This window comes from Scophthalmus maximus, chromosome 10, assembly GCF_022379125.1.
Source record: "Scophthalmus maximus strain ysfricsl-2021 chromosome 10, ASM2237912v1, whole genome shotgun sequence".
Taxonomy (NCBI): domain Eukaryota; kingdom Metazoa; phylum Chordata; class Actinopteri; order Pleuronectiformes; family Scophthalmidae; genus Scophthalmus; species Scophthalmus maximus.
Window position 1 is genome coordinate 18,280,587 of NC_061524.1, and position 22,054 is coordinate 18,302,640.

At 40.0% G+C, this 22,054-nt stretch overlaps 1 protein-coding gene and 1 long non-coding RNA gene across 5 annotated transcripts in view; one reads left to right on the forward strand and one right to left on the reverse strand.

The window, feature by feature from the left end:
- The window catches only part of adam12b (ADAM metallopeptidase domain 12b), a 78,305-nt gene that overhangs the window by 18,402 nt on the left and 37,849 nt on the right, over window positions 1-22,054 (forward strand). For all 4 annotated transcript variants that reach the window (XM_035605718.2, XM_035605720.2, XM_035605719.2 and 1 more), the window contains exons 3-7: window positions 883-956; window positions 16,682-16,760; window positions 18,852-18,928; window positions 20,102-20,291; window positions 21,324-21,389. In XM_035605718.2, the coding sequence (XP_035461611.2) occupies window positions 883-956; window positions 16,682-16,760; window positions 18,852-18,928; window positions 20,102-20,291; window positions 21,324-21,389 (486 nt within the window). The remainder of the gene's footprint in view (window positions 1-882; window positions 957-16,681; window positions 16,761-18,851; window positions 18,929-20,101; window positions 20,292-21,323; window positions 21,390-22,054) is intronic.
- On the reverse strand, window positions 8,737-21,311 carry LOC118283585. The gene is made up of 3 exons (XR_004784602.2): window positions 20,204-21,311; window positions 16,378-16,453; window positions 8,737-9,278 (listed from the first exon to the last, which is right to left on the reverse strand). It is a non-coding gene; the product is annotated as an uncharacterized LOC118283585 (long non-coding RNA).

Genomic DNA, 22,054 nt, shown 5'->3' on the forward strand with positions numbered 1-22,054 from the left:
TCAACGGCTAATACATAAATTCCTCGCTGTGCACGTCTGACAACTTCTGCCGGTCTGCTGGCTAGGATATATGAATCTGGTGCAAGGCCATCGCCTCACACTGATAACTCTTTTCTGAAGTCGTCTTAAAGCAGAGAGCCAGTTAGAGATTTGATTTAAGGTTACATCTTTAAAATGTCTCAAAATTCCAAAACTTGACAACAAAATCTCCTGCATCCTCTTCAAGTGTTCCTGTTGTTCTTGCACTCAAATGTTTTCCCTACTCATTAGGCAGGCATAATTCAGCATAAACTTGAGGGAGAGAGTCTGTGGGGGCCTGACTACCTGCTGCAGGACTCTATTTTCCGTGTCTTTGAAGATACATTGGATCTTAATGACCCTGACTGTATGTTAAGGGTCGTCTCAATGCTGCAGATTGGGACCAGGGATCACATGTCTTTGATGGATAAACATTAAGTGCCTAAAACTCTCAAGTACTGGTGATAATATAAAAAAATGGGATTTAATTTCATGAAAATCTCCCTTTTGAAACAATTCAATAGTTCAATGTACCTACTTTTGCATCATACACAAATTTGGAAAGTGTAGGATGTGGAAGCTGTCTTCCTGTTCCTCTAATACTATTGTGCCTTGCCACATCCTGCCTTGTGTATAGCCTGTGTGTGTGTGTGTGTGTGTGTGTGTGTGTGTGTGTGTGTGTGTGTGTGTGTGCGTGTGTGTGTGTGTGTGTGCGTGTGTGTGCGTGTGTGTGTGTGTGTGTGTGTGTGTATATGTGTGTGTGTGTCACAGTAAGGTGAGGCATGAGACGAAGGCTAATCCACAGGCAGGATGGGTGAAATCCGGGCACCACCTCAACGCTTCTCTCATCTTTGTGTGTTCCAGAGTTACCCTGCGTCACTCCAGCTGCTGGTACGTGCGGAAGGTGAACAGCTGATCCTGTTGTTGGAGAAAAATGAGTGAGTTGTTCTCCGATCCATTTCAATTCTCGTTCCACACTCATCATGAGCAGCACGACAGAGGAAACTAGATAGTTATTATGTTAATCACAGGCACAGCCAATAGATAAACTCCTGCTATCACTGGCTGGAGTTATATATGCAAAAGGAAGACAAGTTGTATGGGTCTGGGATATGATATAGTGTATTCAGGGAGGGAGAAAATAATATGTCCCAGAGTGATTGGACTCTTTTATGGTTCAGTCTCTCTGAAGGGCCAAGAGATGAAAGCTGATAAAGAATAAGGCAGAAGACAGCTCTGAGGAGATGCTTGTCCTCCCCTCCTTTGCTTTCTCTCTCTCTCTCTCTCTCTCTCTCTCTCTCTGTCTCCTCTCATCAGTCCTCTCCCCTTCAGACAAAGTGAACTGTGAAACAAGGGTTGGGTGTCATGTGGAGTTCATAAACACGAAGATAAACATGCATACTTGTGCACAAAATGTTTCATGAAGATTGCAGTAACACCAGAAGAAATTGGGTGTAAAGGCCTGGTTACAAGGTCAGGGAAATTTACAGTTTCACTAGAATTATGATATTGCTGCCTATGATGGCCACGGTAGTTGGTTTTACCAGTCTTACATGTATTCAGGCACACACGGATACAGTGATTTCCCCATGGAGGGGTTGGGGGGGTTCATTGGGGGGGGGGTTTACATCAGCGTTAACGGCCATTTTCATCGAATAAAAAAAACACCAATTTGTTTAAAAAAAAAATGTAATCAATGTTTAGTGGGACGATACAATTATAAACTGAAAGTATCTGCTCCGTGTAGCATCAGAGCTGTGCCACATCACAGAGCAGCGGAGACGTGTCACATGAGGAGAGGAGATTTGGATGGAGGATGTTTTGGATTAAGCTGAATACCGAAAAGGAAACTGATAGCATTAATGAGGCTGTATGAAAAACCATGTCGGATGAAGGTGGCAGCAGCAGCTGGAGGTAACACTTCGACTCTACATGTACATCGTGCACTTCAAGTGAATCGCGAGATTGAGGGCTGCCAAAATCAAATGTTAAAGATCAAATTCAGGGCTCTACAGATATTGAGCTGACTCAGTGCTCTGTAAATTCTGAGGCCCAATCAGTAACGCTGATGTTGTCATGAATTTATTATCCCCGGTGGGAAAACTCCCCGACCGTGGCATCCCTAATCGGTGACTCAGTTCTTGTGTTTGCCAGTGTGTCTCATTCAGAGCAATTATGGATTATTGTTCACAACTGGTCCAACCTCTGTCACTGGTGACCGTGGAACATACACAAGTCAGACTGCAGAACCTAAGAGGGAGTTTGAAAATGAAAAATAACTATTTTTGTGATTTCAAGTATTTATTCCAACAACATTTTTCAACAATCTTTTTTTTTGCAGTAGGCAACAACTCCAAAATACTAGAAATCTCAAACTACTATTAGAGAGATTTTAAAAAGGCTATTTCAACAAAATGTCGATTGTTAATTCTGATTAACTCCAAATGTCCTATAAATCAAATGTCACTGTCCAGAAATAAACACTGTCCAGACTGACCCCTCCGTTCTCCGTTTCCGGCGTGACCCCTAGTGACCTCAGCATCAGCTGTTAGTCATTCGTCTCCAGCCCGGGGCGCGGGAGCGTGCTGCAATTCCCATCCGGCCTGTTCCCTGTCAAGCCAGATGTGTCCTCTGATATGGCCTCACCAGTCAAGCCAGCTCAGAACAGGTGGTCTCTGACCTCTGTGTGTCTGTTTTGTCGAGGCTGCATGCATCCATTCTATTTGCTAAGGATGTAGAGATGACTCGAGATTCTTCCGAATAATTCACAAGAATATTTTATAGCTGGCAAAACTTAGGTGTGGTACGCAAATGTATTTCATTTATGTTTTTGCCCTTCTTCACTTTCTTCATTGAATATTCCTCATAGCGGCATCATATTTTTTCATGCCACTCTCCTCGTTTAATGCCTCAAGACTGCTTGTTAAGAATAGGTTTGTGTCTTTATGGAACTCAGTGGGAATGTTCAGACTTTACTGATTCTTATACATTAAATATGCCTTGGCTCTGTTAATGTATAGCTCCTTGTCAGCCACAGCAAACCCTCAAGTCATTGTTATGTTTGGAGGAGCCAAGCAGTGGTCGGATCCTCAAAGCTGTTTCATTCTCATTCCAGATTGTGAGGTCTCATAACATAGAATTAAAGGGAACATGCATGAAATTGACATTATAGCATTTAATGTTTAGATATTTAACTCAATGTAAGTATGGTTTGCTTTGAAGTTACCATAGCAGTAAAACAGTGTGGACTTGAATTAACTTTAAAGCTTTATTGAAGGTTATTCTGAATCAAGAGGATAAATAAATAAATAAATAAATCTGGCTTGTTGTGTAAGTGAATAGATCTGAACTCAAGTTGGTAAGTGCTGCCTCTTTCTGCTGAGTTATAGCAGGTTTTCCGTGAAGGCTCATCCTTTTTTTTTGCTTAAATCTGCTGACCCTGTGTAGGTAGCTCATTTGGCACAGCTTCAGAGCCCACCTGTTCCAAGGCCAGTGTGAAATGATCTCGGCCCTCACCTATAAACACGCTTCCAGATCCAATTAATAAACTGCTGTTTGTTAACTGCTTGGCCCTGTTTTCTTCATTTAGTGTATAATTTCTGTTTTTTCTAAAGCCCAGTATTGTTTGAATTTCTTTGGTTGTTACCTGATTGGTCTGACTGAAGCAACAACATGTTCTATCGCTGAATAATTGAACTTTAAGTTGTACTTAAAAGTAAGGCAGTCTTTCAAATGAAACATGTTGTCTGCTCAAAAAAAAGTTGATAAAAAATCTGACCAGACATTTGATGCCAGATTTCAGTTCTCAGTGCTGTGGAGACATTTTGGTCAGTGCTAGAATCTACTGAGGATTGATACCCAGCATTTTGTTTGGAGCCACCATGGTGAACAATTAACGTTTTATAGAGCTTTTGATAAAATAAATATACGATTAGTACTTCCTAATTTACTTCTTTCCTGCATTTTTTCTCTTGATAGTCGCCAAAATGAATACCAAGTCTCCGTTTATCCCAGGAATTAGAAATTGCATATCCATATTGTATCTAGGTATGATTTTAACCGGATTACATTTACACCTGGTTTTGGTATGTGCCTCCTGAGTCTACATTGAGATAGGTCCCCAAAAATAACAAACAAAAAAGAGCGAAAGGAAGACAAGGAGAAGATGGTACCCATCTCTTACATTGCGTTATTATGTTTGCTTCCGTTTCGAACAGGCTCATCTTCAATCCATCCACTGGTGTATTGAACTACAAGAAGTAGAGGACTGCTTTATATGTTTACTGGCTAATGGCTCATAGAGTAGCTGCCACCACCTCGCTAGTTTGGAAATGTCGGGTGCGTTTATAATTTCCACCCATTGTCTTAGTGACAATGCAATTGCATTCACAGGTGTTCAGTGTGGTCACAAAAGTGTGGTTTGGCCGATTGGATCTCAATCACTCCTCAGTACGTATTTGTTGCATTTACACCCAGACATTCTTGTGCTCAAGGGTTATCTTATTGCAATCCGATCACCAAAAAAGGTATTTTATTTCTAGGTGTAAATGGAGTACAAGGTGGTTCGTGACTGCCAAATACACTCAATGCACGCAGCATGTCCCAGGTGACGCATGCTGATAAAGCTGAATGTAGATGTCTTACGTACAAGATGTATTGTCATCCTGAGCCACTTCAACCCAGTGCTATTTTCATTAAATTACCTCTTATAATTTTATCCAGCTTTTCTTCTTGAAACACAATGAGCTGGATGTGTTCATACTCTAACTGCCTCTCTGAACGAGACCATGAGTTTCCCTGTGAGAACATTTCCTTTCATTCTTCTGTGACAGGAAAGAAAGGCGTAAAGAACCCCTTTTTGAAACGTCGTTATGTTTTTTTTTTACCAAAAAAATAAATTAAAAAATCCCCATAGAAACATCCTCAATGTGCTTTCTATAAGAAAGACGATTCGCCTTATTTCAATAACACGACTGACAATGCCAAGTTCTCTCTTAAAGTGTGGTGCCACAGAGAGGGTATACTACAAAGTATGTTTAGTGTGGAGCGTCTCAGGCCAGACAAAGAGAGATCCCAGGTTTCCTTTAGATTTTAATTGGATCTGTCAAGTGTATGAGCTTGCGTGTGGCTCCGTCTTTCTGCAGCGGTATTAACGTGGAAAAGGGGCTGCTATAGCTTGTTAGGCTGTCAACTCAGATGCCTAATCAGGGTTGTGAAACAAATGTATGTATGTGTAACTAGTTGGTAATGATGGGTTTGCATGCAGTCTGAATAAATCTGTGCTGACCTAATGACCTGCAGAAGGTCATGAACTAGATGAATGCTGGAAGCTGAGCAGCAGCAAATGTTGGCAGTTCTTCTTCTACTGCTGCTCCCGCAACAACTCTACCACCACTGCCACTTCCTGTTGTGATTCTCTCTTCCTGCAGCTGCTTCTCTGTCAATGTCCAGGTTATTTTCCCTCTCCTTTTCTCTTGCTGTCTCTTACTATCCCTTCCTTCCATGCTCTCCACATTATTGTTGCGGTTATACTCCAGTCATCTACAGGCAAAGGGTTTCAATTAGCTGTTTCGCTGCACTTTGTTTTTTTGTGTTTGCCAATTCTTCTCCACTTCTGATGCAGAGAAAACTGCACTTTATGCAGTGCAGCAAGAACTCAGGCAGTGTTCAGAAAGACAACATCACTTCATGATGAAACTGAGCTCAACAAATAGTTTGGCGCAAGCCTGGTTTTAATACTAGTTTTTGTATGTGTTAAACAATATACTGTAGACATAGTATGTCAAATAAACTATCAGGATAGTGTTCCCCTCTTTTTTAGTCTTTGTGCTTAGCTATACTGTACAATTTAGAGATGTTTCTCATCTCTCTCTTTGTCAAAAAGGGTTAAATTCAATAAAATGCAAGGCCATCTAACTGGACTGTATTTATATAGCACTTTTCTAGTCATATAGACCAATCAAAGCGCTTAACAGGAAAGTCACATCGACCCATTCACACCCATTCATACAGCGCTGCTATTTACATACACAGTCGGAACGAGCCGTCATAGGCAAGTTAGGGTTAAGTGACTTGCCCAAGGACACAACGGCATGTGTACTGGCGGAAGCTGGGATCGAACAGCCAGCCTTCGGGTTGGTGGACAAACGACTCTACGTTCTGAGCCACAGCCTCCCCTAAAGCAGTAAAAGTTCAACCTGACTCACTTTTTGCTACAATGCAATGCAAGGTACTGCATTGACAAATGTGCAATACATGCCCCCATTTGTGGTAGTTTCATTTATAACCTGCACAGCACATTTCCACAGTTTACTGTGATCATTTGGCAGATTTGTAAAGTTCTTCCACCTTTGTGCAGCATTTTGGTGTCTGATAATCCTTGAAACTCATGGATCAATCGCTAAAATCATCCACTGGATCTTATTTAAATCTTCTCAGTGGCACCTGACATAGGTCCCCCCACCTCATAATCCAAGATTTTTTCCTAGAGGTTAACTGCTGCAGGTTTAAGTGCTCTACCTGCAGCTTTAGCTTTTGTCCATTTCACGCTGAGAAACAAAACGCTTTGGCTGTCAGATCTGCTCCAACTCTCCTTCTCATGCATGTGTAGTGTCAACTTTCCCAAAACACACATTTTGTCTGTTTGAGTATTGATCTGACTGTGAATTTCACCTCTTTTCCCCTGATGACATTGTGGTTGCATGGTTTTCTTGAGCGTAGAGCACACAGTAATCACATTTTGTCTCCTACCATCTTTAATTAGTTGGCTAAAGAGTTTGTGGATAATGCAGAGCGCCCTTGGGGGAAGTTGGCCTGATCTTGAAGGACACTAAGAAAAAGAGAGGCGTCTGGGGTGCTGCTTGGGGAAAAGATTAGAGTGGTAGTTTTTTGACCGGTGGGAAACGAGCCAAGCATCGGAGCCAAGCTAGCTTTAGGGCTCTTTCAAGTCTTTGTTTTTTCCTCTTTAATTCTCCCCCGATCTTCTGCTCTCTTTCTCTTTTTCCTCCATCATGTACTGAAAGTGTGTGATTGATTTTTCCAGATTCACAGATCTCTTGGGAAGATCAGTGTAAAGCCTTTTTTTTTTTTTTTGACCAAGCCATAGTGTAAATAGAAGGCAAATTACATACTTCTACCAGTAATAAAATGTGCAATGCATGATGTTATTCACATATATATAGGATTATGTAGATGTCACAACCTTGTTTATTGTAATATGTTTATTGCATTACATCTACCTCAAACTTAAATTGGAATGCAGCCAATTGAGTCAAGAATTTCGAGGAATAATTTGCCAAAATGATATGTGCCCCAGTTATATTGCTTTAGTTTTGCTCAATACATTAATGCACTAATGCAGTATCTCGGCATATGACATCATCTTTTTTGTCCCATGCTACAGACCTATTTTGAGGGGCCTGCAGCAGTAGAGAGGATGGTGAGGGTGTTGTGGCAGCACTTAGCCAGTATGGTCAGGTTGTGTTTTGTGTTTTTGTGTGTGTCTCCCCGTCTATGTTCATTTCTCATTCATGCAAGGGAACAAAGTAGAACATCTAAAATTTTCAACTGCTTTTAACCTTACATACAGTCTAGTGTACAGAGAGTGGGTCACCTGTCAAGGGTGCTCGCGAGAACAACAATTAGGATCCTGCAAGCATAAGCGGTTAACTGTTTGGTTTCTGAGCACTTTACGTCGAGCACGGGCCTCCCGATGCACGGAGGGGAGGAGCGCAGAGGTGGTGCGTCTGCAGCCTTGTTGAAAATGCTCTATGTTATTATTAATTAGAATCTGTGATGTACTCAGTATGGTGTCAGTTGAAATGAACTATTACCTTGGTGTGGGTGAGAGGGAAATTTATTATCTGCGTTGGAGTTTTTGATAGGCTGTAATGGGCCTACAGATGTTGATTATGCATAATATCCGTATTTATCGTGGGCGTTATTAGTCTGCATCAGCAGGAAACGCGGCCTGTAGAGTGTCGTGCGTGAACGATTACATTACCTTGCTGTGCATAAATAGATTTCTCAAGAAAATAAAATGCATGTGTGCATTATAATGCACTTAAATGCATTTGTCTTTGACAGGATACAGCCACTGGTTTACAATTTGTCACCAAATTACAGTTCCCGGGCCATGGAATTGGCCTGCAGTGCACTGTATTATAATTACATTTCAGACACAACCTTTCAAAACCCTTAGCCATCAAAGCTCGATATAAAAGCTTTAATGAGAAACCCTTGTCAAAGTAGAAGTTGCTTGGTGTGTGACTCACATCCTCCACTGTATCTCAGCGTGGCACAGAGAAAAGGCTCTTTTGTAGCGGACCCAGGAGAAATAATGACGATTCTACCTGAGACAGCACAGCTCAGCAGCTGTTCGGTTCCCTCACTGGACTTTATCTGATATGGTTACTACCAGAAGTATCATTCAGAGCACTGCAAGGTCACACAGCAGGGCTTGAACGCATGAATTCAACAGGTCAGAAGTGTTAACACCCACACACATGCACACAGTAGCTCTGTAGACACAAGAAGGAAGTGTGTTTGCATAATAAATCCAGATGTGCCTTGGAAAACAAGATAGGGAGGAAGTGCATCACTTGACATCACTGATAGAGAGGAAGTTTTTGCCGTACTGGGTCCATGTTGAACTTGACAATAGCATAATTAATCCATGGGTGTGTGTGCATACACAAAGAAGCCAGGGGGAATGTTTTTTCTCTTGAAAAAGAAAAATAGATATATTTTTTTTAGAAAGAATTATGGAAAGAAGCAGATAAATGCATACTGAAAGTGAAAAATAGGTTAATTCCAAACAGACACAGGAAATGTACAAGAATGACATTTACTATACATATTTATTATTGAGAAACTTTTTTTATACGGCTCAACTCAAGACTTAGAGTCTCAGGCTCTAAGCTTTACAGGTGTTCTGTTTAACTAAAAGGCCCGTCCAATAATTGACATCTCCTGCTCAATACCCAGAAGCCATGATGACTCACGTTACACTGCATCAGCATCAGTGACAGATTGTTCACCCTGATCCTTATGTCAAAATGATACATCAGTGCCAAGTGAAAGTTTCCATCTCCACCATGTTCACAAGGTAATGGGGTGGAGAATGACAAATTATATGCTATTATCTCATTGGAGAATCAGCGCAGCATCCATGGAAGTGTTAAGAGTAGGTTTAATGATGAGAGGAAGGATGCTTCATGGGGCCTGGGACTGAAGAGCCGATGGTGTGGAATGTGTGCAGTCTGTGGAGAGACAAAGTGTTTTATTAAAGCAGTCAAGCTGTCGTTCTGTCTGTCAGTCCAGTTTAGGATTTTTAAAAGGGAACAAACGCAAAGATGGAATGGGAGGGCGTGAATGTGGGGGAGCAGGAGATGATTCATATAGATACACACCACCAATTTTATATTTTTTACTAAAATAATGCAGTGAGGAAGACAAAAAAAATAAAAGGGAGGAAACTGCTCAGCTCTTAATTGCTTATTCCCCCCACAAGACAAAAAGTAGTATGGCTGAACAATGAGGTTGCCCAGGGGAGCCGCCATAGATTAATTGGACAGATAGGAACCCTCTGACATTAACATTTATGCATTTGTTTACTCTTTTTCAATGAATAATAATAGACCACCTCCCTTGAAGATCCCTAGTCACTCATTAGTTCCGGTGTGTAGCTTGTTATGGATGGAAATATAGGGGCAGCAAAAACAAAAATTCATCTCGGGTGCTATGCAGGTATACAGTAAACACAAACTTTTTTTTTTCCAGAGGTTGTCAAGGAGCCCTTTTTTTCACAAACTTTTAACGAAGATGTGATGCTCCTCCACACTTGATTTCCATATATTATATGGATATTTGTATTCTGTGGACACTGTTGGCAAAATTGTGCCAAAGATACAATTTACTGTATGATGTTGTTCAGGATTTTGTTTTCTCAATTTAATGATAAGGCTTTGTGTTGACTTCACAACATGGTTTTAAATCAGAGATGTTGTTAAACTGATATCGCTAAATGTACATTTCAGGTTTCACTCCAGCAGGAAAAAAAATGATTTGGGAAACATTGATTATTGGCTATTTGCTGAAGTTAATATGTATGCAATACTTCCTTGCCATCATATCTGGTCACATATGACCCACATTAAAAGAAGACGATCTCCAGATTATTTTTGTTTTTATTGTCAAAGAATATATTTCCAAATGGGTAATGTTCATATGATATGAAGGACTAAAACTACTTACCTCTGCTCCCTCAAGGATTTTTTTTTATTACTTATTATAAGGTAGTGACTCAATATAAGCAATTACAAAAATACCTTGTGTTGAAAAAAAAACAGATTTCATTTCTTCTAAATGCAGAGATGAAGCAAAGAGGAGGTTGAGGGATTTGGACTCTCCCTTAGTCATTAGTGATCAAAGATTACCAGCACAAGGTTTAAATTTGTAACTGTTTGCATCAGTTACCACAATATATTGGTACATATTCAGCGCCCTGCTATCAAGAGCCACTTTTTCAGCTTACCATATAGAGAGTTTATAGGTCACTGCTTGTTAGTGGTGATGATGTATTTTGAGTTTGCACCAACATCATTTGGTATCCCAGAAACATTTTCCTTCCATTGTCGGGGTAATAAAGAGTGTATGCGCTCCTTTCAGCCACATATTTTGGACTAGTGTTTAGCTGTGAAAGCTTGGCACATTAATTACAACAAACAGCCTCTGTAGTGCAATATGTGAAGAGGATATGAACAGCACCATCTAATTTTGCACAAGATGGACTGGTAGAAGTGTGCATTATAGCAGTTGACCATACCCAGAGAGGAGTTAGATGATTTGTCTGTATTCATGTGCACAGTTCAGTCTTACTGTTGTGCTGTATATGAGCGCATTTTTTCCCCTCCCACCGATTTGACAATTATTCCCTTTAAAGGCTGCAGAGGGAGTATGACTTCATGCTCTTTGTGTAGTTATGAGGAAAAATATGTTTAGTGTCAGAATCGTTTTAGAGTGTTGAATATTCCGGACGTTCAGGCCAGCAGCTATGAAGCAGTTCATTCTTTAACTGCTCCTGCTTTACCTCAAGGGCCGTGTTGGTTTTCATTGTGGGAAATAATCACAGTACAAATCGTAATGTTTCACACCCAAACTGCCTTGCATCTTTACCCAAATGCTGTTATTAATTCTTAAAACCTTTTAAGACTCTATGCTAGTAAACGTCAGTGCCATTGAAAAGCAATGGGTGGTTAAAAGAAGAACTATCTAGAAGCATAAAAGATACGCTTACTATTGCCATGCTAAAAAAGAAAAAAGAGCCCTTTAGAGATGTGTTGTAAGAAGATCTGCCAGAAGGAGAATTAATATCCAGAGGAAAAAAACTCACTGAGTTATTTAGTCTCTCACACGTCTGACAATCAATGCTTTGGATACCAGCACTTATCATAACACATTTATTTTACATAGTTACAGTCACCTTTCACTCAAGTGCTGTAAAGTGATCAGGAGAGTGGTACAATCCAATATAGGTACCTGCAGTGCATCACCATTATCAAGATGTTTCCTGTAGGATGGACACTTTCTATTTGACAACAACAACTGGTCCTCACCAGCCTCCTATCCCCCAAGGAGAAAAATCTCATGACATCAATGCCACTTACTGTCGCTGCATCTTATTACTTTCTGTCACTTATGCTCCGTGGGGCGGCTACATTCTTCAACAAGTCAAGCAGGCGTGAAAGAAATCATATGGCCAGTGATGTAGATCAAACAGGAAATGTAATTTGAATATATTATCAGGCATATTTGTTTCGCCATGAATGCCTGTGGGCTAGAGAGAGAGAGAGAGGGAGAGAGAGAGAGAGAGAGCTTCCCCTGACTGTGTCACTGTCCCATTATTCATCTTTCACCTTTGCTTTAGCAAGCCTTGTTATTTATTTATTTACTGATGTGATGTCTTCACCCGCCTTGGGCACCACATCACACAGAGCCGTGAAGCCTGGGGTGTGGGGCACACAGAGGGAGCCTTGTTTGATTGAGCGTACTCTCTCGGTGATTGCTCAGCAAAAGGTTTTCATTTGTATCTGAACTGAATATCAACAATAAAGTGGGCGTAAGTTATAACAATTAATCATCTCTCTAGTGTTTTGAATTCTCACAGACTGAGTCTTTGGAACAAAAGTATATTCAGGGTCTTTCTGTGTCTTTTATCTGTAAAACTAATGTGGTAAAGTTTGTTTTTATTGTCTTTATTTGTGTTATTTCTTTATTTTTCTTGATCTGAACTGTATGTCATCTGGATTATTGTGAACTCACCACAGAATCATTTGAAAGCAAATGACTTTTAACTTAGCAAAGAGGGATCTTGACTCATTTAGTGGCTATACTTTGCTTTGGTTCCTGTGATGCATCTCCACTTTGTCCTGAGTACCAAATTCTCTCTGACCTTTCAATTAGCAGTTTGTGTTTGGGGCTGTTTAGCATTTTTAGCTTGCTAACACGCTAAACTAAGTAGGGTTGCAGCTTATTATTATACTATCATTCTCATCATCTTATTTAATCTGGTGATCATTTTCAATTGTTTCTCAATTTTTGCTTGGAAAATTACTGAATTCATTAATCCATTATAGTTGATTAATCGACTGATTGCTTTAGCTCCTGAGCTAAAATGTATGAGCATATTGCAGCGTTCTGTCGTTAGCATTTAGTTAGCATCTCTCAAAGCGGCTAGCGTTACTTCTAGCATGCTAACATGGCATCTTAAAAAGTCTTGTAGAATCTTGCGGAACACACGTTACAGACGAAAATGTACACGCCTGCTACCAAACTGATAATTTAGTGGAATTGCTAAAGTTGACATAGAACAAATTCATGTTGGGTTTAGCTCAGTTATGTGCCTGTTATTTGAGAGAAGTAGAAATGTGCATGAGTAATTCTTTTACACAGCCAGAGAAGTAGAGTGAAGGGAGGCGCTCTTCTAATTCTGCAGTTCAGGGGATTTTTCAGTTTGGCTCCCTCCGCTCCTCCCACCCTCGCCTCTGTCTCTCCCTGGTTGTTGTACACTCCAGTGCACTCGCCACAGCCAAGCCTAAGCTGAAGGGACACTGAGCTGTATGTAAATCAATTTGGAACACAGCCGTATGTGGAAATAGAATTAGACTTGTCAACCACACCTCTTTAGTTCCTCTTCTCGTCTTCATCTCCCTCCTTCTGCAGTAGTGGCGTGCTCTTTTGCGAGTTAGGCCTACAGTACATTACCATAAGTCGCAGCTATAGGAATTGGTTTAGGGTTAGGCTTGTGGGGGAGAAGGGAATAAAATAAATCACTGAAGTAAGCAGTCTTCAAAGGAAGAAGAGAGAGACTCCAAGAGGAGCAACATTTCACTCAAATGGTTTCATGCTCAAGGGGCTTTGTATGATAGCAAATTTTGACATGAGGCATGGAGTCACGTGCGTATATGTAAATGAGGCTCAGCTGTGCTTTAAATTTTCACTGAGAAAAGATCGATATTTAAAACAATTCATGTAAACAACGTGTGACACATCGAGTCACAGTTACAGTTTGGCTACATTGATTGTGCGGTTGTAGTGAGGCTGGGGCTGCAATTGGTTTGGTCTGTTCTTTTCAAACAAAACTCGTGAAAAAGTGGGTGGTTCAAGCAACAGCAACTGTTCTATGTGCCAGGAAGTCAGACATGACAAAGAGTCATATCTGGAAAAACAAGGGCAGATTTTAGTATGGTTCACTGTAATGAGTATTTCTGCTTTAGTCATTTCTGGCTGACATTCATCGATTGCTGCGGAGGATATATGTCAGTAATCCATTCATGTAAAGCGATGGAAAGGCCACTGGAACATATGTTCATCTGAGACATCAGGGATCAGAGGTTGAAAGTTCAGTTATATGTTATAATAACATGATGAGTTACTGGAAAAGATATGTGGGAGTCTGTGATTGAGATCAATTTGAATGCCTCTGACAAATAGTAACTAATACTCCCACTTATGTAGGAGTATAAGCGTAGACAACATACTAAGCCCGAAAGGAAAGTGTGCAATAGTGTTACTCTGATTTTAGGCACAGTGATTCAACGAGGAATTCGAGGCCGTAAATTCATTTGTAGAGAAATCAAATTTGCTCCAAAAAGCGGATTTGAGTAAAAGACATGCAAGATTTTTTTTAACACATTAAAGCATTTTCTGCTTCAGTGAGGGGCTATTAAAGAACTCCTCATTCATCACAATTAAGTGTAGTGAATTTTTAATTAGATGTGAGACTGTGTCTAATGAATCGCAACACACACTTAGGAGCACTGAATCAATGGTTATTGACTCAAGGAATTAAAGGAGAGTTAAACATCTTTGATAAAGAAATGTGTTTTTTCTATCCGGAAATATGGTGCAGCTGCATAGCAAAGATTATCATGATGCCTGAAAACATGTTTCAACTTATTCTGTCGTTAGATTTGAGATTAAGTTGAAAGTTTGAGGCAGACTCCATTAGTTTCCTTGTGTAAAAAAACCCCACTTTTTACAACAAAATAACCTCTGCATTTATGTTCTATTCATAAATTTCACACCCTGTCTTTAATCACAAAGTTAACATATTTAAACACTTCCTGTTGGGTTTCTGTGGCCATTTTCACACTAATTCTCATCTGCCAATTCCCATCTAAATTGCAGTTAATATATTGCATTTCATTTTGTTCCTCCTGACATAAATGGGGATGGAGGTTGGCAGTTGTTACGAAAAGAGGAATAATCACGTGGAAGTATTCTGGTATGTAGAGAGAAACTGCAGCGTCGCTCGCCAACATTGCTGCGGCTCAAGAACCACCCAACCATCACATCTTAGGTGCAGCGAGGAAATTATCAACAAAAAATTCTAATTCTCATCTTTTTATGAGTACACATTCACTCAGGAGAGATAAAGGGTTGTAGTGGGTCCAACAGCTTAGATATATATTTCTGTACTGGGCTTCTGATCATCATCAGCAGCATTTTCAGATGCATAAGATGCACAATCCCATAAAGGTAACTGAGGGCAAAGGAAATTCTCTTCAGACACACGGTTAACATTTATGGCCTAAATAAACACTGTGTTCTCTTGCCAAAGAGTTGATTACAGGCAGATTCCATCATCTTAAACCCATGGCTTTACTACTACTGTGCCATAGTATCAGGGGACATGCTGCCCTAAGCTGGCTTTCCCAAACGTGCCACCAAAATGTGGCATGGCAGCACGTGATTTAAATCCCATCTGTACCGCAAAAACACCAGTGTCTCGTGTTGGTGTTGTTGGGAAGTGGCTGTTTATAACTGTCTAAACACTGCATTTCCAAGTAAAGTATGAGGATGTATATTTTGAGATTTTTTTTAATAAGAGTACACCACCCTCTGATGTGTCATCCTTTTTTAATGACACATACCGGCCTCTTTACAGTGATTACTGGCTACTGGCTTATCAGATTTGGTTTAGAGCTTGCTAATGGCATGATAAGGCACATTAAAGAGATAATAAGTATTTAATGAAGTTAAATGTGGTCAGGCCTGGCCTACAGAGGATTGATCCTTTTTTTAACAGGTCATTAGAAAAATGAACTTTAAATGTCCAGATAAGATATTAAAGATAAGATATTAAAGTATGTAAACATTATTGGCTTAATGGACTCTCATCAAATTCAGTTTTTTGGATGAGTACAAGCTGTGTGGGTTAGCACAGCATTGTGGGATATGAATGATTCCCTCTGTTATTGGACAAACACTGTGTTCCAGTTTTTAAATCCTTTCAATCTCCTCTTCTGTCTTTGTGAATCCCATGCTTTTTCATTTTAAAGAAAAAAAGAAAAGAGTCAGCCAATTTGTGATAAACTTCTGACACTTTTGTGCATTTGTGCAGGATATTGACTTAAGGTGATGATTTGCTTCATATTAACCTTTTAAAACTAAATGCAGTGTCTATAGTGCAGTGAGTAGTCATATTTGGACACAGAGTAGTATTAGTAATTTTTCTTTTCTGCTTATTACCTCCCCTTTCAGCTTCCTTTCTATCTTGCACACCTTGTTTTCAGAAAACGCACGCACGCACGCAGGCACAAACACACACATCCAGAAATCCTCCTCTCTTATGTCAGTGTGATTATGCAGCTGCAAAAGATGGCTGTTCCTCCTGCTAATTTGCAGATGCTTGGGGTTGGGCTCACTATGTCCATCTGTTCATGGCCTGAGGAGGAATATACACACACACACACACACATGCACGCACGCACACTCTGACATACAGTTAAAGATATGTCTACAGATACACACACACACATACATATACACCGAAGCCAACATTCACAAAATAATTACCTCAGCAGGGATTCAATACTCAGTTGTGCTGAATGCCAGGGATTTCAGGGACACGTGCAAATCACCTCATACATTTCTGAAAAAAAAAACGTATTTCTTATTGTCAGAATGCTAAGCATTTTCACTATCATGGACTATAATCCCCCAAATCCTCACAGGCCACCCTGAATAGCCATGAAAAGTCAACCAAGGGTCGAGTTTTTGTTGTAGTCTGACTTTTTAAAATCACATCAGAGTCACTGCAATGATTAAAAAAAAAATACCTGGGTGTTTGATGTGTTTTCTTCTTTTGTTCTCTTCTCAGGGGTCTTTTTGCAAGCCATTACACTGAGACACATTACGGAGAGGATGGAAGTGCAGTCACCGGTGCTCACAACTTCACGGTACGGTGGCACTAGAGGGATTTTGACATTTATGGTCAAGTTGACGCGCAGTGATGCGCTGCTGCAAAAACTGACCCTGACCTGTTTTTATATTTATATTTTTTTATTTTCTTATGGGTGATCAGTATTATATATGAAAATCTGCACTGTATCTAATGGATTGATGAAAATGATATAGTGTTTACTTGTTTTTTTATTTTTGTGTGTGTGTATTTGAAAGTCCCTGGCCCCTGTGGCCTATTTGATGATAAGCCGTGTTTTATGTCGGCTGTTTTGAAGCCAACATGGCCATCAGGATTTCATTATGGAATCCCCTCTTAGAAGCTGATCTTTTCTTGTTACATTTCATGTGTGCACTAGCTAGCTAAGTACCTGCTACATGGAAAAATTAAAATGATTGATTTTGGTTTTGAATTTGTTAGTACTTATTAAATTCATTCATTCATTCAAGAATGAATGAACTTATTAAATAAAAATAAAAAATCCAGGCAGAATTGATGTTTAGGATATTTTTTTGGTTCAAGTCAGGTAGAGATAATGTTGCACTGAGGGGCATCAGGCAGGCAATTCAGCAGCACCAGGTTGAACATTTCTGTGTGGTTGCAGAAACGTTTGATTTATGTCCTTGAAAAGTGCTCACTCTCTTTTATATCATAGCTAACTGTCTCCTGCCGTTTTGGTTGGTGTCACTGTTTAACTGAGCAGCAACAGTTTGACCGATCCCTTACAGCTTGGAGGAGACATTTTTTGTTATTTGGAAACAAATGACATCTATTTCCCGCAAACCTATTTAAGCGGTGTTTCCACTCTGTCTCTCTCTCTCACCTGAAATATGCGAATGGGATGCAGCTCGAAGCATTGCATCATTCTGTCACAAACACATACTGTATTGTCTTTGATTAGCCTCACGGAGCAGCACACATCAGTACATGTTGTCGCTGAACTCAACAAACAGTCCTGTGTAGATCAGGGATCAGTGGACAGACATGCACTGTAAATAAACTCTATAAAATACAAATGAACACCTATTAAACAAGCTGTAAATGGATTATGGAAATGGATATATATATTAATCACTACGCAGCCAAGTGTTGTTCAAACCCTCAGAAATTTTGTCTTTACTTTTGTCTTGCTGAATTCTTGGGACAGAAAACTTAAGTCTGGGGTTTAAATATTACCATATAGCTTCAATGAAGACTTGAAGTTAATACAGAGCCATGTAATACTGCCAGAAAGTAAATGACAAGAAACTTAAAGATACAATCTCTGTTCAGTTTTTTGTAGCTTGTAAATCTCCTAAAAATGAACTTTTGACTTAATATTTAACCATAAAAGTCAAAGACTCACTGACTATAACTGAGAGAGCCAATCACTATTGCTGCCTGATGTTTTCTTTTATGTATGGTGAACTAATCTAGGTCAGCCATAGCCTAAGAACAGAGCCTTTGTAGCCGTTCTGTTTTTATACGTACTGTTATGAATCTAAATCCCATAATCCGCCGATTCAGTAACTTGTTCTGTTCTTGTCAAACAGAAGTACCTGAAAATACAGAGGTGTTTCCACTCTCAGTTCAATATTGGCAATGAGAAATATCTAATGTAACGACAGTTGATTTAAGAGGACAGGAGTGCTGCTAGATGGTAAACGGACGTCTGCCTTCCCCTTTAACGGCAATCATTTCCTCTGCTCAGCTCATGCTCTGACATCAGGGCTTACGCTGTGTTTCGAGGAGACTTGCATGTCCCTGTTCCCTTTTACGAGACCACCCCGGTGGAATAATGAAGGAAAAACTATTACCATATTACTGTCACCTCTCATCCATTTCGCTCTCCATGGTTCTCCCATGAACTGTGCAGGCTGCATTAATTTCAAAAGGCCTGTTTGTTAAGTGAGGGAGTGGAGGAAAGGATTTAAATAAACATAACAGCATCAGCACAGTTCTACTGTTTCTTGTCCTGTTTTGCTCTTTTGATGTCATTTTGGAAATGATGTGACAAAACAGGTTTTAAAAAGGAAAAAAAAACATTGAATTATTTTTACTTTTGATTTTAATTTTGTGATTTTTTTTTTTAATTGTCTGTCTCCTCCAGAATAACTGCTACTACCATGGGGAAGTGCAGGCGTATCCAAACTCTGATGTAACCCTCAGCGCCTGCTCAGGCCTTCGGTAAGAAACATTGCCCTCATTTTTATTCAAGCAGCATCTCAACAACGCTGATATTTAGGGGCTATTTGCCACAGCAATGTTTATTTTACTTTAAGTCACACGTTGCACAGACGCCCATAACTCTCAAGCCCTTTAAGGGTGCTGGCAGTACGTTATTGTGTGACTCAAAAATAGAAAATGTCACACCTCATTGACTTTTGCCCACAGAGGCATCCAGTAAATATCTGCAATATCTCATTTTGACAGTTATAAGCATCTCACTGTCGCTAATGACCAAGCACAACTGAAAGATTTTAGAGTAAGGCGTCATGTCAAGCCTTAACATACACAGTGTCATCTTCTGGCTAATTAAACGGCAAGGAAACATTTTAGGAAGATGAAAATGTTTAGTTTCGTTGATGATGGTCTTCTGTCAGTGCAATAACAGCTAATGACAAAGAACACTTAGGTTATTAGCTCTGAAATTGGAGACGTGGTAAAGGAAGCTGGTGTGTAATAATGTGAACTCATTAGTAGCTGTGAAAGAGCTTTTGTGCACATAGCTGTTGGAGTTTGGCCCCTAACAAGGTTGGTCTTTACACTGCAAAAAGTGAAATACGTACAAGTAAGATGAAATATTGTGCATCCATGCAATTTATGCTTGTTTCGTCTCTGACAAGATATTTCCTCTTACCAGGCAGTTTTTAGCTTGCAGTACTTTCAAGCTTTTTTTGTCCTTAATTAGATTAGGATTTTATAACTTGTTACTGAATTACTGGTTCTGAGTAAGAATTATAAAGCAGCTGCAAGAAAATTCAGTAAAATAGAGGAAGTATTGTTCAGAATTAGCCAAATTATCTTTTTGTGCATTAATTGTTTTCCATCTTCTTCATATTTTTCTTGATCTTGGTAAGTGACATTTTCCTGGTCTGTCGGCATCTTATTACTTTTTTCCTTGTTGTTTAGAGCTGAGGGGTTTTTTGCAGTGTAGAAGCTCTGTGTTGTTTTGCCCCTTTGCCAAGATAAAGAAAAATGTTTTTGAGTTTCAACTGGCTTCAGTGAAAGTGGGCTGAGGGCTACCTCAGTTGTCACATATTCCATTAGAGAGAGACATATTCTATCAAATTCTGCATTTGGGAGATTGGTAATGCTTAAAGCCTTGTTTTAAAAAACCCTGCCCTGCTGTCTCTGCAGAGGTTTCATTGCACTTGAAAACAAGACATTCATCATTGAGCCGGCGTCTGGCCAAGACGACGGTTCCCACTTCATCTACCGAGTGGAAGAACTCAGACTTACCCCAGGAGCCTGCGGCCATGGCTTCAACATGTCGTCTGTTGCTCCTGAAAACCACATCAAAAGCCCCTTCCAATCCTTCCATACAAGGGTGAGATTAGTATCATGTTGTCTTTATGGCAAACCTTTTATTAGAGCCACTTGATATCTATATTATCAATTTGAGTATTTTTTTAAGTGTTTAATTGTGAAATGTTTCCAAAAGGTAAGACTAACATTTGCTATGTGAAATGATAAATGGGCTGTTGACCAAAGATTAGCAAAATGGCAGGCAGACCAGTTTGGATAAGTTCCCTGAGGGCGTAGCCTTGGGCTTGACACTGGTTTTATCTGCACTCAGAGCCCAACGTTGAGGGGCCATACAGGAGGTTTGGCCCAGGATTTGAGTGGAGCAGGTGCAGGATCCATCTGCCCCTATTCCCAAGCATTAAAAAACTCCATTAGAGTCAGGAAGTGAAACTTACCGACATACTGTACTTAATGGTCCCTTAGTAATGTCTGGGGTTTTGGGATTTTTGTACCTTAACACACAAGACACTGGGGCAAAAAGATCCATGAACATGTTTGTATGATTTGCATTTGACTGACGTTTGTACAAGTTATACAATGTTCATAGCGACTTGGCATACTCACTATTGAACATTTTTATTCTTGTTTTTTTAAAATCCATACAAAATAAACATAGTGTAAAAACAGCAAGTTGCGGTTATGTGACTCCTGAAAGTCACTGCGTACAGCCACAAAATAGTCCAGCAAGTAACTTAAGTATTTGTATGGATTATGTAAACAAGATACAGTGTAATGTGTTAAATAGCTTTGGAGGTGTTGGTTCTGGATTATGTTTCCTTTGGACAGAGCCCAGCTGTTTCCCCTTACTTACTGTAGTCTGTATGCTAAGCAAACCATCTATTGGCTGTACTGTACATAATTAGAGTCTTAATTATTATAAAGGCATCAAATTGGTGTATATCTCAAATGATTGATGTCAGCTGTGTGCCTGTGAAATTTTCTTGTGTGTAAAATGTGGAGTATGATATATATATATAGGAGGATCAAGTGGGTAGTTTTGTTTTTGCAAATCACAGTTAATTTCTAACCTGCAGCCTCTATGTTTTTGCCTCAGCATAAAAGGCATGCTCAGAAGACAACAAAATACGTTGAGCTGATCATCGTCGCAGACAACAGAGAGGTAATGTACCTGCCTTGCTTCCATTTACAAATGCTGCATTTGAACAACAAAAACAACCCACTGAAAACACAGCAACCCTACACACAGCAGGGGGAAAAAACAGGGTAAGCTGTAGAAACAGTAGAGCAGGTCCCACTGGAGCTGCAGAATTAGGTCAGTGTGATGCAAGTAGTGTGGTCTGGTGGCAGCAGCTCCATTTTTACAGGAAGTGCTGAACCATTCCCCAGCGGAGCAGACAGGAAACAGGAAAAAGCCATGTGTATACAGAGGAGTCTCCCATAAGCACTGACAAGCTCATTGTGGGATTTCCTCCCGGCAGCTAATGCCACCAACCTGTATGGAAAGAATAGGAAATGGAAAATGATGACAAAAAGAATGAGAGATCAAATATGAAGTCGGGCTCAGATTCAAAGTCCTGCATCTATGCAGGTGGATGAACAGGAGGGTGGAAATGGAAGGTTTGACTTTGCTTCAATTTGGATTCACAGCTTAGCAGGCTGTCAGATCTGCCAATATACCTTCTCCCTGTGGCCGTGCCAGTGGTCTTTCCAACACTAGGAGATTTTCCCACATCCAGATGGTCACAGCTTTACAACCTGCCTGACGCACAGTAAAACATATTGCCTGTGCACATTTTAAGCTTGTCATTCAAACAAAAATAATGT